Source organism: Hydra vulgaris, chromosome 10 (genome assembly GCF_038396675.1).
Source record: "Hydra vulgaris chromosome 10, alternate assembly HydraT2T_AEP".
Lineage (NCBI taxonomy): Eukaryota > Metazoa > Cnidaria > Hydrozoa > Anthoathecata > Hydridae > Hydra > Hydra vulgaris.
Window position 1 is genome coordinate 47,157,501 of NC_088929.1, and position 20,058 is coordinate 47,177,558.

Below are 20,058 nucleotides of genomic sequence, written 5' to 3' on the forward strand. Positions count from 1 at the left end.
TTGCTAATACATTTGTTCCATTAAGCTTTAAAATATTTATTAATACATTAAAATATTAATTAACAACTAACAAACAATTAAAACTAACATAACTATAATAGCAACTAACAAACAATAAAATTAACACTACTTGGATTTAATAAAAACACAAAATATTTTTCTATAGCTTTAAAACAATTAATTTCCAAAAAAAAAATCAAACTGAAATCAAACCATCTGATAGTAATAATATAAAAATTACATCTGCAAAAATTACTGCTGATGAACTTAATTTATCATCATGCAGTTTAAGATGGATATTAAGATATCTATGTAATTGTAATCAAATGTTTTAATGTTAGCAAAGCGCTTTTAATCTAAGCAAAGATTTAATTTTATTAATTGTTTATAAAAAAAAGAATTTTAATTTTCTTTTTTAAATTATATAAAGTTAAGTAGTTTTTATGAAGAATTATAAAAAATAATTGTATAAATAAAAATATAGATTAATTTTTTATTCTTTAAATGTAAATCTTTTTAAAATGTTTGTACGATCGATTTTATATAAACAAGACTTTCAACAACAATTTCCATAAAATTTAAAAAATAATAGTTAATAAAATAATTATTCAAATAAACATGCAGAAACGAACAAGCAACCGAACATTAGCATACATATATACAGAGTGAATTATGAGTGGATGAACGCCGCAGCATAGGGTTAAACAAAACATAACCATAAATTTATATAAAATGACTTATGGGTGAACCAGCACCATGCCAGCGGTCTATACAGAACAAAAACATAAATATACTAAAAGGCTTACTCACTAAATACATTAGCGATATTGTGAAGCAGTTCCACTTCCTATTCATAAATATATTCTACATTTTTAGTTTAACAATTAAAGTTTGCTTTCTAATAATTTGATGCAATAAAAACATGCTTCTTGTTTGCAAAAGGCAAAGTAAAATCATATTAAGAATGTAATATGCCCTTTTTCTATTAATTTATAATATATATCATAGTATAACAGATAAACTTGAGTAAAATATAAAGTTTTTAAATGATACATAGTATACAGTTTTGATAATGATCATTATAGACCTTTGTTTCAGGGCTCTGGCGCATTGCAGAACTTTTTTAAACATAAAGACAATGCTAAAAGTAAAGGTCGTTATAATATTTTTATAGTAATGCAATGATTTAATTATTTCTTTTGTTTATCTTACATAAGAAGAATTGTTGTAAATATTTTGAACTTTGCAAACAACGCAAGGTATAAAATATTTATAAAAATATATTTACTTTTTATTATATAATTTAAATACTGTTAGTTTTACTAGAATCTAACTATTTGTTACGTAATCTAATTAAGGGCTAAACAGATTCTATCTGAAGTCCAGCTTCACACCCTTTCTTCATCTATTAGGCTGGCATAGATGTATTTATAATACATTGTTTCCAGTTTAGGATGTTGAATGCTGGATCTTCTTGACTCGATGCATATGTTTTGCTTATGTCTCTGTTTTTATGAGTAGGCAACTCATTCTATTATATATTAATGAGGCTACAGCTCTCAAACTCATTTTTATGGTTCTGAGGCCGGATAGTAGTCAGGTTTCCCAAACTCTGTGGTAGCTCTAAGAGAGGCTGATTCCATCAACAGCTGTAAAGTATCAGAGTACTAACAGTGCCATCTTGCACATAGATGGTGACCCTGTTCAAACTTTCGGCGTGCATTGTTGAGGCACAATAAAAACCCACTAAAATCCCACAAAAGGCACACATTTTGATCCCTTTGTTATGGCTTAGGGTTTATTAATAGTAATGAGACAATTGCTTGGACTATTAAATAGTGTACAGAGTACTATTTGGCTTTGAATCAAGTTCTTTAACAAATTTAAAAATGACTTAAGTATCAAAAACTAAAAACTTAAGTATCAAATTTTATCAAATTTAAAAATGACTTTTATCAAATTTAAAAATGACTTTTATCAAATTTAAAAATGACTTAAGTATCAAAAACTAAAAACAAATTTAAAAATGACTTAAGTATCAAAAACTAAAAACTTAAACTAAATGACTTAAGTATCATAAAACACAAAAAACCACTGTCATCATAAATTTCTCTAAATTTATCATTCACTAATATTTGGTCATAATTATAATATGTGGTCTTCAAAATAACTTTTCTTCTGTTGAGTCATATCTCTTGCAAAGTTCACCAGACCTACTTGTTCTTTGTGAGACTAATTCAAGTTCGGCTGTCTTATCTTGTGATCTTAGTGTTGATGGTTATCTTCCTTTAATTTGTAAAGACTCCAATAGTCACATGCTTGGCCTGGGCATTTACCTTTGTAAGAATTCCCCCATTTGTTGAGAAACTAGGTCTGAATCCACAATCTATTCTTATATGTACTTTCGTTTAGCACCACTTCACTCTATTGCCTTTTTCTTTGTTCTATATCGCTCTCCTTCAACACAAGACTGCACCCTTTTCAATGTTATTTCTGTTGACCAAGCACTTTTTCTTTACCCTTCAGCCAATATTGTTGTCAGTGACTCTGCAGGAATCACAACTTTTGCCTTTCACAATCTTTAACACAAATAGTCAACTTTTTAATATGTTTTCCAGACAATCCGAATCATTTACCACCTCTACTTGACTTATGTCTTGTTTCTGATCCTTGTCAGTGATCAGTTTCTCCATATTTATCCTTTGGTGCTTCTAATAAGTTTGATCTCTTTAAAACTATCATCTCATTCTTCTTCATCATCAGAATCCTCTTATCATTGTACCTCTAATACTTACCTTAAAGCGGACTAAAATTCATTCTGTAATTTTCTACGCTATGGACCTTGGGTACAAATCTTTTGTCTTCCTGCTGACAAATGTGCTTCTTATATAACTTCTTGGATTCAGGTTGGCATAAAATCCTTTATATCCTCTTGACAATTCTAAGTCAAACCTCACTCATATCCATGGTTTTTCTCACATTGTGCTGCTGCAATTTCTGATTGTAACCATTACTTTCATATCTATCAGCAAAAGAATTTTCCAGAAAACAGATATCTATTTAGCACTGCTAGAAACCATTATAAAAAAGTTTTGTCTAACGCCTAAACCTGCTATTCTCAGGTCACTAAAACTCGTATTTTATCTCAAAAATTAGGGTTCTTGTGACATCTGGAGAATCTTTAACAGTATCTATAACAAGGGCAAATCTGATATTCTGTTATGCTCTTGTATGGTACAGATTTTAAAATCTCAACTAAAGACAAAGCTGACATGTTTGCTAAGAACTTCTCATCAATATTATCTCTTGTTTTCACTAGTCGCGTTCTACCTGATATAGCTGACAAGTAGGTTAAGTCATTGCCTAACCTAAATATCACTCCAGCTTCTGTATCTAAGGTAACTTCTTGCTTAGCCTCTTCTACAGCTTTTGGTCTAAACACTATACCTGCCCTAGTCTTGCAGAAATGATCTTCAGAGCTGTTGTCTATATTTTCAAAACTTTTTAACTTATCAGTCAAGTACTTATCAATCTTGTTTTCCAACCTGTTGGAAAGCGGCATCTGTTATCCCTATTTTAAAAAACTCTTGACTCGTCTAACTACTGTCACATTAGTCTTCTTACTATCATAAGCAAGGTTTTTGAGTCTTTATTATCAAACACTTAATCTTAAACTTCTAACCATTATCACATCTTTGCAATGTTGCTTCCCTTTCTCTTTCCTATAAATACTATAATAAGCACTGCTCTGAAAAGCTCGTGTCTCTTGTGCCATCTATTCAAATTTATTTTCGTGTTATTCGTCATTTAATTAAGTCCAGCCTTTTACTGTGACTGTTCTGTGCTCCAAAAACTCTTAATTATCTAGTTTTTTCCTTGAACATCAGTGCTTTGGAATTCACTTCCTTCATCTTGATTGGGCGGGATCTAAAAGTTGCCCAAATATGTTCAATATTGCCGAAAAGGGTTTAGACTAACCTCTTTATATATATATATATATATATATATATATATATATATATATATATATATATATATATATATATATATATATATATATATATATATATATATATATATATATATATATACATATATATATATATATATATATATACATAAATATATATATATATATATATATACATACATATATACATATATATATATATACATATATATATATATATATATATATATATATATATATATATATATATATATATATATATATATATATATATATATATACAAATTAGTAAAAAACACATATCTAACTTTTATCTTCGACTTGAAGTTTCACCATCGCTGGATCATCAGGAAGAGTTAAAAAATACACTAACATAAATACAACTAAATACACTAACAAAAAATACACTAACATAATTTACATATATATATATATATATATATATATATATATATATATATATATATATATATATATATATATATATATATATATATATATATATATACATATAACAACCTAAATTTAATATGTTAATTCCAACATAAACATCTTTAGGACAACATTTCCAAATCAAAGCATTTAAAGACTCGTTATTATTTTGAGTTGATCCATATAGACATTTAGAAAGTAGGTCTTTTGACATTAAATACTGACTTAATAAAGCTTTTATAACAATAGGTAAACCTGGTTTTTCTTTATATTTTTTATTTTGGAACTTGGATTTTTGATATTTACACCACGAATCTTTGATTTGTGGTCAAAGAACATGTCTAGCATCAGATGAATCTGCTACACATGAATGATGCAAGACTGCTAACATATTTTATTCGCATCTGATAAAAATAATCGATATTTTGGCAAATTGCAATACCGTAGTAATTTTGAATTTTGTTTATTTCTTTTTCAGTTAACCTACCTTTTCCCACCAAGAGACTTTTTATCTTCTAGATCATTTTTTTAGTACACTTTTTCAAATTTCGTAGTCTTTTACCCATACGTTTTTGGACATGACCAATACATTCACCTTTTTCCACTTTATGTTCTGGATAGGCATCAGCATTTAATATGGCTGGATATGAGGAAGAATCACTATCACCAATGTATCGAACATACCTTAGTTTTCTTGCTTCAATAGAGGAATTAAAGCATTCAACAATACCTTTTGCTTCCATTGATTCAGCTAATCCTTGGTGATTAATTAAACATATAGGCTTTGAACATTATGTATTTTGATGAATCCTTGCGTGTATTCCAATACTCACAAGATTTGCACTTTTTAGATAGTATGCGATAATCAATACACTTTCCATTTGACCAAATGACCTCATTGACTACTGTATGCCCATCATAATTTTTTTTCAAACTTATTTTTCGTACTTATTCAGCTGCTGCATTTATGCTAGTTTCAGCTATGTAATTGTAACAAATGGTAATTTCTTCACATAACGAGTTAAAAGAAGATTTGTTCATAGGATTGGGCATGTTCATTAAACCACAAAACTTTTCTATACAAAAGTATCCTTTACCTATTTCCGAAAAGCTATTATTCCTCGTAAGTTAACATCGAATGTTTTCAGACCAACGGTTGCTGGTTTGCTTTCAGTTTTGCTTGAATAAAACTTCTGCTCCCAGTTGCAAGATACATAGGTCAAATCATTATAGTTTAACCAATGGCCTGTGGCTCACCATCTTTGATTTTCCTGACTTTTACATATTGTTATGTGCATCATGTAGATAGGTTAAATTTGAAATTTCAGACTTCCAAGTACAACGGTTCGGAAATTATAGTCTTACAAACATGACACAGTGGCCCCCCTCGATTTGCAAATGGTCAAAACAGACTACTTTAGAGCTGTATAACTTTTTTCTCACTTTCAACAAGTGACTCATTTTTTCTAGAACTATTTTCGGGATAGTTCTCTCTTTAAAAAAGTGGTTTTTATTAATTTGTGTTAAGTTAGAAAAAAATTATGACCTCAACTTTGGAAAAAATCATAAAATTGCTAAAATATGCCAAAATGAAACTAACTGTAGCATTATTCTGTTCATCCACAAATCTTTACAGATAGCTTTTCTGATTAGCTACTACTGTCTGCAATAAACAAGCAAAAAATAGGCAGCTTGTTGCAGTTTAGAACTTAAATATATCTAAAAGCAAAATGTCCACTCGCCTAAAAAGTCCAATTTTCAGCCATTTTGAGATGCTTGTAAATTTTTTTAACACTTTGTTTTGATCTAAGATTAACAGCATATAAGACCATTAGACCTAATTATCTGAAAATGCAAACATTATAAACTTGTCAAAACCACACCAAAAATGCCAGCATTTTTAAATTACCCTATTTTTCAATCATCAACAGTTGTATGTGTTACTAGAAACCGGTGCCCCTCTAATCTGTCAACTGGCCTATGTAAAGGGTGCAACTAATTATAAGTCATTCTTAATAAAAGGAAAGGTATGGTTGGTTGCCCTCTCCTTGATCTGGTCTTTATAGTAGATAGGGGCACAAATAAAGGAGGCAGTAACTTTTTAGAGACCTTCATAATGGTTCGAATAAAGGTCTCTAATAAAGGTACTTAATACCTAAATATCTAAATAAATTTCAAAATGAAACCATTATTTCTTTAAATTCTATTTTATTATAGGTAATCAGTGGTGTTTATGTGGTCTGGACCCCCCCCCTCTTTCGACAGTGGACAATGGTAGTAATTATGTCATCTAATATGTTGGTGTTCATGAAAATGTAGCAGTCATTTGTAACATTGGACTGTTCATATTGAGCAGAATTACTATTTTTATTTAAAAAATCATTATTTAAAACATCTAAAGAAGATTTACTGCTGGAACAGAATGAAAAAATGTTTAATTTTTTTGTTGAGCTGCATTCAAACTTAAGATCAAAATTAGATATATTTTCTTCAGTTGCAACGTTCTTTGATTAATAACGACTTCCTCAAAAAAAAGTCTACGTTTCTTATTACTATTTAAGCATTGTTATCTCTATGTATTCAAGTATAAATAAATATATATGTTTAACCAGATGTGTTTTGCCAGAATAATGGATAAAATTGGCAAAACACTTGTTCAGTTGTGCAACAAATTATTATATTAGTAAAATTTTTTATATTAAAGTTCAAGAGATTTTAATTTAACATTCAAGAGTTTTCTGGTGGAATAGTTCATCATTCACCATTAAATAAGATTTTAGTTTTTCTTATAAATAGTTGTGTTTTTTCCATCACAGATGATATTTGTAAGTATATTCCAAAGTTTAGGACCATATTGGGATATTGCTCGATTATCTAAACAATTGCTGCATTTTGTTTCCTTTAATTTTAGTGTTCTTACTGACGTTGAGTAGTGAATTGCATAATGATGTTGGTGCTTCCAGAACAATAGATTTGTCCATTATTAAAAGGACTTGAAATATATTCTTTCTCTAATTTTCAGCCAATTCAATTTGTTAAACTCCTAGTTGTTTACATGATTTTCTATTCTAGTTTTAAATACCAGTCTTGCTATCCAATTTTGAACAGACAACAGTTTTTTTAATAGTTACTTTTCAATTCCAAAGTAGAGGGAGTTGCAATAATCCAGCTGTGCAAATATTAGTGAACATACTACAGTGCACAAATCTTTGTGCGATAAGAATTGTTTTATTTTAGATATTTTGCTCAATATATTGTAGCAGTTTTTAACAATCTTATTTATTTCACCCCTAAACTTTGAGTCAACAAATCTAATGCATTCCTTGTTAACAAAAGTACCTTTAATAATAATAATAATAATAATAATAATAATAATAATAATAATAATACCTTTTTGAATGCTAGATGGTGCCATAATTAATATTTTTGTTTTCCATTGATTAATACATAAGAATGATTCACTGATTAGAGTTTGATGATCGTCTGAGTATCCAAAAAGTTTTAACATTGATTATGTTCAGATATTTGTATAGTGGTCTCATATAAATATTAACGAGTTTTGGACACATGACTGTACCTTGTGGTGCTCCATATTTTACATTTTGGTTCGTGGAATATGAGTTAACAATTTTAACTTTTTGTGTACAGTTAACTAAAAATGATTCGAACCACTTGTGAGCTGAGTCAATTATGCCTATTTTACTGGAAAAAGTCCAAGTAGTTTTTCCTGATCAATAGTGTCTAAGGCAGCACTTAGATCAAGTAACATTCGTACTTAAGGTGTATGTTTATCAAAGAGTTCAAATATATCATTAGTAAGCTTAAGTAAAAGTGTTTCAGTTGAGTGATGCTTTTTGTATCCATATTGATGTTCTATAAAAATATTGTCTTCTACATTTTGATATGACAGCAGTGTACCCTTCATTTTTTTCCGCTATGATAATCAGTAGTCCAGTGTAAAAGTTTTTTTTTTGATTTATTGTCGGATAAAACTAATGATTTTTTAAAAATTTTAGTTTATGCAAAGCCATGTACTTTGTTTACAAGGAACAATTTATTTTACGTTTGTTAGCGAAAAAGCTATAAAAAACAAAACAAAAATTAAAAAAACTTACGACTACTAGTAAACAACCGGGGTTGATATTTGACCAGGATTTGATAAAATATACCGGGATCAGGGCTGGGTTTGTGACCGGGGCTGCATAAACATTTATGCAGCACTATATTTCTGACCACTTATTATTTTTTTGCGACAACTTAACCACGGCTTTTTAGAAATTTGAAAATGTTTAAAAAATGCGAGAAATTACTTTTTAAGATTGTATGATCTAAAAGACATTTATATAAATTATCGAAAGATTAAAAAGTATATTTTTTATGATGAGTATAAATGTTTTTAAAACAACTTGAACAATTAATTTTATAAACAACAACAAAAACGATTTTTTAAACAAACATTCTGATGAATCCATATATTTAATAGTCGAAAACATAACAAAGTTTTTTTTTTTTTTAATATACTATGTAAACTTTCTAACAAAATTTTTTTACACTTTAACACTTTTAAATAAAGTTTTAAAATGTTATTATAAAAAATTATCATGGAATATTAAATAAAACTTTTATTTATTGTGAAAGTTATTTTATAAGTTTGTTTCAAAAGTTATTTTATAAGTTTTTTCAAAAGTTTTTTTTTTTTAATGGTGATGTTTTTTTTAAACAACTTGCATTTTTAATTTTATAAACAACAACGACAGCGAATTTGTTTGAATAAACTTTTTTTAAATATACTTTTTGATAATTTAAATAAAGTTAGTTTTTTATTAAATGATAATTTTTTTTTTTTTTTATTCACCTCCTCAAGGCCAAGAAGACCACTACAGATGAGGAGGCTACTTAATAGTGGTTTTTTAACCCTCTCTCCACTCTTTAATTCCGAAACACGAACCTTGACGAACAAGGCCGCTGCGTGGAAAAACAAGTTGAGCGCAGTACTACCAGGGACGTGGTGGGGATCGAACTCGGAACCCCTCGCTTATGAAGCGAGCGCTTTACCACTACACCACTACCACATTAGATCTAAATTTTTCTTTATTTAAAAGAGTTTGCTTAATATTATAAAAACATTAAAAAAGATCGAAGTTTTATTGTTAGCTGTGTTGGTTTGAAAAGGGTATTAACTGAAATTATTTGTATTAGAAGAATTTTTAAAAAATCTTTTAATTTTTTGAATGTCAAAATTATTTTTTTATTTGTTTATATATTCTTTTTTTGACTGATATATAAAAATACATGAATAAATAAAAAATAATCGTATAAATATTTTTATTTAGACATTATAAAAAAAGAAAAAAAGATTTAATTGTTATTCTCCTAATAGAAAAAAAATCAGAAACTCATCAAGCCAGAACAATGAGTTATTCAACCTTAACATAATTGCAAAATATAATTAAAAATAATTTTCTATTAAAGTTTAAGCTTTTCAGATTTATATTAGTTGATTTTTTTTTTAGAACTAAAGGTTTTAATTGTTGTTTAAATTTTACTTTCGTTAAGATTTCTTTCTTTTCTATATAGTTTAGCCTGTTTATAGTTTTTTTTCCTGTCAGCGCGTTTTTAATTATCTAAACAGCCGCGGTCAAGCTTTCAAAAAAAAAATACTTGCGTGGTCATAATTGGAGTGCGATCACTCGCCTTTCCTGTCCACGACTGATCATCATTATTGTCATCATCATCATCATCATCATCATCATCATCATCATCATCATCATCATCATCATCATCATCATCATCATCATCATCATCATCATCATCATCATCATCATCAGAAGGCTTTAGCCTTCCTCTTTTATGCTGTTTCTCTAATCATGGTCAATGCTCAAAGGAGCTATCATCTCTATTACAATAAACCTAAACTCATTCTTGCTTGGCTTCTTATTCAACAAGTTGCATCCTTTTACTATATCTGTCCCTATTTATTAAATACTGACATGGCAGATTTGCAAAAAGCTATATTTTTAGCCAGGGCCCCAGTCATTTACTAACGACTATAAAAGTAATACCACTATATACATTATAAAAGTAATAAAACTATATTAGTGTTATTACTTTAATAAAGCACTTATAACTTTTAAAGTTCTTTCTTTGTTAAAACAACATTAGTAATTCCAAACTTTAATCAAAGTAGATAAGCATCTAGAAAAATTAAAGTAGATATTCAAATATTATTAAAAACTTGAGGAACTTTTAAAAATACACTTTAAAAACTTAATGAAAACATACTGTATAAAAAAATTTTATTAGTTGATTTTAAAATTAATGCGCATTTTTACGGACCAATAGTAATGTTTTTCATAATGCTAAACTTTTTATACAGCACTTTTTTATTAAGTTGGTTAAGTTCCTTAATAATTTTTTAATATTATTTGAATACCCACTCTATTTTTCTAGATGCTTTTCCACTTCAATTAAAATTTGGGATTACTAATGTTGTTTGAACAAAGAATGAATAATAAAAGTTATAATAGTGTTGTAAAAGTAATAACACTATTATAGTTTTATTACTTTTAGAATACAGTTAGTTACTAGAGTGTTAATACTTTTGTAGTCGTAAGTTTATTGCTTTCTTTTTTATGATTTACTCGCTTACAAATTTAAGTGATTCGCCCCTTAAAAAACAAACTACACGGTTTGCATAAACTAAAATTTTGAAGATTGAAATTGTTACAGATTTTGCGTTTTGCGATAGCTTAATTCAACCCTTGAGAAATATGGATTTCGATCTTCTCATTCTTCAGCTGATTTGCTAACAGTATTAACCAATAGGTTTTATTGTGCATTAGATAGAGGTGGAGAGGTTAAGGCTGTTGCTCTTGGCATTTCTAAAGCTTTTGATAAAGTTTGGCATGCTGGTCTTCTCCATGATGTTTCTTCTTATGGTGTATCTGGCAACATCTTTAAGATTATTGAATCCTTCCTTTCCAATCATAGTATAAAAGTTGTCCTCAATGGACAGCACTCTTCTTCATATCTTGTAACTTCAGAGGTTCCTCAAGGTTCAATCCTCGGCCCTATACTCTTTTTCATTTACATTAACAATCTTTCAAATATTCTCACATCTAAGGTGCCATTGCTCGCTGATGATACTACAACTTATTCTTGTGTTGATAAGAAGCCAACAGTCTCTGGTTGCTTGGAGGAGGCATCTGAGCTTGAAAGAAATCTCTCTTCTGCTACAGCATGGGGCTCACAGTGGCTGTTAAAATTTAATTCAGATAAAGCCCAATTTTTTTCAACCAATCATTACCATATTAATTTAGGTCTTCCTGTATTTATGGATGGTAATGTTTTCTGAGTCATCTACCCTTTTTCTAGGATTAACTCTTAATTCTGATCTTTTTTGGAAAACATATATTTAATCCATTGCAAAATTAGCAGCCCTTTTCAGGAGACGCATGCGGTTGCATGCTTTGAATGAACCAGCATATTTTTTTTTTCTTGTTGATAACTTGGCCACACTATTTTTGCATATATTAAAAACGGCGCATTTTAAAAACGCATTTTTAACAACTTTATCAAATATTTACTTATTTAAACTTTAAATTAAACTTTTAGCTATTTTGTATGAAAGCTGTTAGCCATGTAATTAGAAGTGTCTAATTACAAATTTTTCTAATTTTTTTGGCAAAAATGTGCATGTTAAAAAATAAATGGTTGGGGGAGGGGCAGGTAAGAGCTAGGGCTATTTAAAAACTGAGTTTAATTCAAACCTAATTAAAGACTTATTTCTAGTACTTATTATGAAATACTTTTAAATTCATACATACTTTGTATTAGAATATATGATACGAACTAAAGTACAAAAACAACTTTATTTTTATTGTTTTTAATGCATTTTGGGGAACTTTCATTGTTCTGATTTTGTAACTTCCCCGTGAATATGCACTACTTTTTTACTAAAATCAATGTAATAAAGTCTATTAAATTAGAAGAAAAAAAAGAAAAAAAAAATTAAAACCAGTGTTGATCCTTGGTTACCAGTGGTTTAAAGTGGAGGCACATTTCCCTAAGTTTTAGCTGCAGCCATTTTTAGAAGTCTATAATTTTTTACTGATTTTTATCTTATCAGTAAATTTTTAAAAATTTGGAAGCCAATATATAGAAACTAAAAAATTATGTCTTTTTACTTCTTAAATTGCAGATTTTGTATATTGATCATTTTGTATATTGATCAGATTTTGTATATTCATCAAAAATCAATATTTTATATTTGCAAGCAATTTTTTAGCTTTTTTAGGTAGCCATTATGGAAATAATGTGACATTTGAGAATTCAAATATCAAAGTTTTATTAAAGTAATTCTAGAGTCATATTCAATAAAAAGCTAGAAGGTTTTCTGAAATTTTGTTTTAAAAATATAGAGCTTTAAAGTATGAACAAAAGATGTTTTTGCTATTAAAGTTTTATTTTTTGGAAAAATCAGAAATTTTAAATGACCATACCTTATGAACCACAAAAGATTTTATGCTGAAATTTTCAGGAATTGTTTTTCTCATTGATATTAACAAACCCACTAAGTTTCATCAAAATCTGGTCCAGTTGGCATAGAATGACTCTAGTTGACCTTGGTTCAGTTGGCATGAAATGTCTCTACAATAAATTTATTAGGCGAGCATGAAGCAATTGGATCTGCTATTGTTTTAACTGTACAAGTTATAAAAACCATGCTGGTTTAAGGTGAAAAGTGTCTAGGATTAGAGACAACTTTAAAAGAATGTAAAAAATCAGCAAATAAAAGATTTGAAAAATATCTTAATGACAAAAATCTCATTTTAGCCACACTTTCAGATCCAAGGTATAAAAATAATTTTTTTCTTAATGAAGAAATTGTTATTTTGAAAATATTATTAAATGGCTTGGGGATTGCTTAAAAAGTCTTCAACAAAAAGATTATATGGAACTTCAACCTGAGGTCAGTTTGTCATCAAATACAATAAATCTAGATCTTGATTTTTCAAAATGCTTTAAAAATTTTATTAAAAAGAAAAACACTTTAATCAAAAACTTATCAATATCTGAAGTTCTGCAAGAAACAGAAAGCAAACATTTAAAATTGAAAAATGAAGTTTTAATTTATTTGAGCTAAGATATTTTATGCAACAAGATAGTCCTGCTATTGGGGCTTTCTTTAGAATCTTGACATTATTTTTTTGGTATTTGATTTTGAAGTCTCTTGTTTTATTTTATTTTAAGAATGAATATATATATATATATATATATATATATATATATATATATATATATATATATATATATATATATATATATATATATATATATACCAAATCTAATTTATAGGTAAGGATGCAATTTCCATAATTTCCTTAATTTTTCAGAAAAAGAAGAAAAGTACGAAGAATAACGAAAGAAAAGATTGCTACCCCATGCCAAACCCTTAGTCGATGTAGTAGTAACTGTATATATATATATATATATATATATATATATATATATATATATATATATATATATATATATATATATATATATATATATATATATATATATATATATATATATATATATATATATATATATATATATATATATATATATATATATATATATATATATATATATATATATATATATATATATATATATATATATATATATATATATATATATATATATATATATATATATATATATATATATATATATATATATATATATATATATATATATATATATATATATATATATATATATATATATATATATATATATATATATATATATATATATATATATATATATATATATATATATATACTATTGATTAAATGGGTGCCGATACATATCTGGTGTTATTGGATAATTAAAATAATTGCAAGCTTTTTGTAAGAAAGTTATATTCAAGTTCTAATGAACTTTAAACAAGTAGTTGACAAGGTGGCACCTGCACTTTTAATTAATCACACAGCCAAAAATCAAGACCTAACTCATTTCAATTTCTTGAATGGTAAAAATAAGCAGCATGAAAACTTTATAATTTTCAAGAATTCAAAGTTGTCTATCTCTACCAATTAAGAAATCTAGGTCTCATCCGTTACTGTTTACAAGATTAATATTTCTTCAAAATTTCATTCGTAATTCTTAAATTGCAAACTTAACTTGTTTACATAATGCAGATAACTATACTATACTGTGTAAATTAGGGTTATCAGGTGTCCCAAGAAATTCTTATAATTGGTTAAAATATAATAAACTGATCCTATTATAAAACTCAAAAAAATCTAATTCCACATACCTCCCTTTAAAGTTTTTCCACCCTTATCTTATTAGTTTTATTAATTTTTAGAGATTTTAGGTTTTCACTTTTTCACAGGTTCTTGACTATTTTCCACTCGTGGCTTAAAAGAAAACACGTTTTTTTGTTTGTGCTCCGGCCTGACCGGTTGATAGTTTTGCAATCGATAAAATTTGTTCGGTAAAATTGTGCTGTTTAAATTTTATCCGGGGAAATTATTATGGTTAACAAGATTTATCGTTCGTTAGATAAGCTCGGGCTGGAACTAATCACCAGCAAATAGTGTTTTCATAAAAAAGATTCTAAACTTTGTTACCGAAGTTTAACAAATAGTCCTCTTCGTTATACCTATAGTTCTATTCGTTAAACGAATAGTACTGTTTCTTAAACGTATAGTGATGCTCGTTAAACAAATAGTACTATTCGTTGAACGAATAGTATTATTCGTCAAACGCGAGTAATGCTACTATTCGTTAAATGAATAGAACTATTAGTTAAACGAATAGTACTATTCACTAACTATTCGTATAGTAAGCGAATAGTACTATTCGTTTAACAATTAGTTTTAAGTATTCGTTTAACGAATGGTAATAGTATTCGCTTATCGAGTGGCACTATTCGTTAAATGAATAGTATTATTCGCCTAATAGTACTTATAGTTTAATATTCGTTCAACAAATAGTTTGAACTACGTAATCGAATTTTAACGACTATTTGCTATTCGACTTATTTAAACGGGAGGCTGAATAGGTGCGAATTTCATAAGTGCGAACTAGCATAAGTGCGAAGCGTTGCAAAAACTGACATAAGTGCGAACATGCATATGTGCAAATTGGCATAAGTTGCAAACCTCGGCATAAGTGCGAAGTAGCCAAAAAAATAGAAAATTCGAAATTCAAAAACAAAAAAAATTAAAAATAATATAAATTAATAATAAAATAGTTTTTAGATTAAGATTTCAATTTAACAAAAAAATTTTTTAAAGAAAATTTTCCATAATTGTGGGAACTCTAAAAAACCAGTTTATACAGTACTACTGGTATAATCCACATAGAATAAGTTTTTGCTTATGAAGCTAACTCAATTCAATGCGTATTACATTTTTTACTCTTTACAAATTTAAGTGAACAAAAAAATGTTTCAAAAGAGGATATAAAAACAACCATCATATTTGGAAAGAAAAAATTATCAGGAGTCTAAAAAGAAAACAAGAAAAAGATGTTTCCCTGTCAAAGTATAAGGGAAGTTTGGATAAGTATTTAAAAACTTGCTCAGAAGTTGTGTCAGTACAATCTATTAATTCTAAAAGTATTCAAAACATTCATTTAAGAAAATCAAACATTTAACAATTCATCATCTATTAAATTTAACTAAAATATCATTAAAAGTTTGAGTAATATTTAAAAATTTGATTACAGTGTGAGTCATTAACTAGCCAAAATGATCTCAATTGTAATCATTCTGAAGCAAGCAACCAAATGGACGCCGTAATTGGGTCTACAACATGCGCAGTTGAACTAGAAATCTCCGAAAATTACTTGGATGTTGAAAGCTGGCCTAAAAATACTGTGTCATTGACAGATCTACTGGTCAAAATTGGTCCAATTCAAATAATGGATTTTGACTTTCCTTTTACTAGTCAAGAAGGAAGAAAACAAAGATTTAATATAAGTAATTATTTTCGGAAGCAAACCAAATGGGGAAAAGTATAAACGTGAGTGGCTAGTTTATTCTAAAATAAAAGACGCTGCCTTTTGCTTCTGTTGCAAGTTCTTTTCTAAAAAGATTACTGAGGTTTCTGGTGAAGGCGTATCAAAATGGAAAAACTTAATTAACAGATTGAATGCTCACAAGACATGTTTAGATCATTTGAATTGTTATATGACCTGGCATGATCTTATTAAAAGGTTCAAAGGATCATCTACAATTGATGCAGTTCAACAGAGGCAAATGGACGAAACTACAAAACACTGGCGGCATGTCTTAGAGCAACTTTTTTCCATTATAAAATAGTGGAACTGCTTCCCAAGTTTGATCCTGTGATGAAAGAGCATATCAGAAGAATAAAAAGCAAAGAAATTTACAGTCATTACTTGGGTAAAAATATTCAAAATGAAATTATTCAAATTTTATCTAAAGCAGTCAAAGAAAAAATAGTAGTTGATTTGAAAGCAAGCAAATACTACTCAATTTTTGTTGACTGTATTCCAGATATTTCCCATACTGAACAGATGACAATAATTCTACGTTTTGTGTTAATACTGCCCACTCCAGATGAAAAGGAAAGCTACGTTGATATAAGAGAGCATTTTTTAAGCTTTATTGACATTAATGATACTACAGGCGCTGGAATGACTGAAAAAATATTAGAAACTTTGGACTCTCATGGAATTTCTATGCAAGATTTAAGAGGACAAGGGTATGATAATGGATCGAACATGCGAGGCAAACAAAACGGAGTTCAAGCCAAGATTCTTCATCTTAATTCACGAGCCTTTTATGTTCCTTGCTCATCTCATTCACTGAATTTAGTTGTCAATGATGCTGTTGGAAGCTGTTTAGACGCAGTAACATTCTTTGACATTGTGCAACATTTGTTTGTATTTTTCTCATCTTCAACTCAGCGATGGAACGTTTTACGTCAATTTGTCAAAGGTTTAACTTTGAAAGGACTTTGTGAAACCCGATGGGCAAGTAGAATTGATGCATTGAAACCATTAAGACATCAACTGAGAGAGATAATACAAGCTTTAGAAAGCTTCTGGAATATCGAATTACCTGTATCTTCAGTAACAGCAACCAAAAACAAAACTGAGTCCAGAGCACTACTGCAGAAAATTGACTTTAAATTTGTTTGCTGCCTTATCACTTGGTATGATGTGCTGAGTCAGATTGAGATAACAAGCAAATTTCTTCAAGAAGTCAATATAAATATTCCTCAGGTTGTTTCATTAATTTCAAATACTTTGGAGTATGTTAAAGATTATAGAACTGATGAACAACTTCAAAAGATGTTAGAAACTGCAAGAAAATTGTCTGTTGAGCAAGATATTGAGCCCGAATTTGAAAAAAAGCGTGGTCGTACCAAAAAAAGAATGTTTGCTTATGAAAGTCATAAGGAATCAATGACTGAAGAAGACAGTTTTAAGATTAACTTCTTTAAAAGCATTTTAGATCACGCTATTGAGTCTTTGCAGGATTGGTTTGAAATACTTATGCAGCATAATAATCAGTTCAACTTTCTTTACAGTTTAAATGCCAAGAACATTACTGAAGATGAATTACTAAAAAAAATGCATGGATTTAGAAAAATTATTATCTTGCAATGAGTTGAAAGATATTTCTGGAACTGACTTGTTTGAAGAGATGAAATATTTGCGAAATCATTTCAAGGGAAACTATTCTCCAAGTAATATTTTAGACTTTATTTGTTCAAACAATTTGAAAGCAGCTTTGGAAAACTTATTTGTCTCTCTCAGAATACTTTTAACTCTACCTGTATCTGTTGCAACAGCAGAGAGAAGATTTTCCAAGACGAAGTTAATCAAAACGTATATTCGCTCAACAATGACACATGATAGAATGGATGGTCTGGCAATGTTATCAATAGAACAAGCAATTGCAAAAGAATTGGACTAAAAAGATATGATTAAATCATTTGCTATTGTAAAAGCAAGAAAGGTTAAATTGTAAATAAATATTGAAAGCTCACCACAAATGTCCATAATACAATTTATTTTTTTTATACGAGGGGAGGGGAGGCGCGGGGCGGCGCCAATTAAAAAATGGCTACAAGCGCCATATACCCATACCATACACACACACACACACACACACACACACACACACACACACACACACACACACACACACACACACACACGCACACACACACACACACGCACACACACACACACACACACATATATGTATATATACGCACTCACATATATATGTATATACACGCACATACACACACACAGATATATATATATATATATATATATATATATATATATATATATATATATATATATATATATATATATATATATATATATATACCGTTAGAAATGTAAGAAACTGTAGAAAATAGTTAGCTAATAACATTGTTTAAATTTCGCTACTGAAAAAACTATATTTTGGCCAGATTTCAAGTGTTTCTAAATTTTTTTTTTTTTTTTTGGCATTAAAAATATTATTGCTTTTTTTACGCTTGCATAATTTAAATATTATCGTGATTAAAAGGCCAAGTTTTTATTTATTAATAGTAACAGTAACAATATATATGTAAATATTTTTATTATAAAAAATACAAAAAAAAATGTTTTTTTAACTATCGAAAAGGGCCCCAAAAAATGCTGGGCCTCCCCTAATTGGAGGATGGGAGGTGTGGGGGAGCGCCTAGCCACGGCTCTGTTTGGTAGAGTTAGTATTGATTTCGCTGGACCATTTCTTACAATACAAGGTAGAAGGAATTTGACAAAAACACCGAAGGGAAAGAAGACAACAAAGATTATACTTAGTTGTTATGAGCAACAATTCGAGATACAACTTAGATACCAACTCATTTCTCAATGACTTTTATCGAATCGTGAACAGAAGAGGGTTATCTTTTGAAGATTTGACGGACAATGGAACAAATTTTGCTGGCGGATATTGTAAGTTGAAAGGACTTGTCAACAGCTTAGATAAAATTCAAATTACCAGCTTTACATCTAATAAAGGAACCAAATACCACTTCAATATTAGGATCTCATTTACCTGGTGTATTTGAAACAATGGTTAAGGCAGCAAACCATGCAGTATCTGCAACACTGGGAAAAGCCGATGTTACTGATAAAGAACTCTATACGTCATTTACAGGTGCTAAGAGTTTATTGAATTATCAAACATTAACTTATCCTTGTGCCAATATAAAAGACGATGTTCCACTGAGTCCTAATCGTTTTTTGACTAGAAAAGTTTGAGGACAACTTGCGCCTGAAACAGTTAATTCTGCAAACTATTATCCTAAAATGCTGACGTCAAGTGCAAGAAGTGTTTTAGTACGTTATTTCTAGAAAAAGAGGATACAATGCATAAATTGAATCAAGAAAAACGTAAAATAAGAAAAGATGATATTGTATCAGTAATTTCTCCAGATAAATCCAGAGGAAAATGGCTACTTGGTAGTGTTGCAGAAGTATTCGAAGGTAAACATTTGTTTACCTTGTTGTAACATTAGTATTTTGTTCCACGGTTAAAAAGAACCAGATAATAGGCGATAATTAATAAATAATTTAAGATAAAATAACCTTAAAATACCTTAAAATATTTATTTAACGGTTTACCATTTTGTATA

At 28.6% G+C, this 20,058-nt stretch overlaps 2 protein-coding genes across 2 annotated transcripts in view; one reads left to right on the forward strand and one right to left on the reverse strand.

Annotated features, from left to right (window-relative positions):
• The window catches only part of LOC100207086 (S-adenosyl-L-methionine-dependent tRNA 4-demethylwyosine synthase TYW1), an 85,662-nt gene extending 70,757 nt beyond the window's left edge, over nucleotides 1-14,905 (reverse strand). The window contains exon 1 of the mRNA XM_065808170.1: nucleotides 14,715-14,905. The gene's annotated coding sequence lies outside the window, so the exon portion shown is untranslated. The remainder of the gene's footprint in view (nucleotides 1-14,714) is intronic.
• A 1,851-nt stretch (nucleotides 14,906-16,756) lies between these two features.
• Nucleotides 16,757-18,043, forward strand: LOC136086392 (zinc finger MYM-type protein 1-like). The gene has a single exon (XM_065808689.1). The coding sequence runs from the start codon at nucleotides 16,757-16,759 to the stop codon at nucleotides 18,041-18,043; it is 1,287 nt and encodes a 428-aa protein (XP_065664761.1).
• Nucleotides 18,044-20,058: the final 2,015 nt, after the last annotated feature.

Bases quoted from the DNA above. Each gene is read 5' to 3' on its own strand.
- LOC136086392 (XM_065808689.1), top strand. From the start codon at position 16,757: ATGAAAGAGCATATCAGAAGAATAAAAAGCAAAGAAATTTACAGTCAT.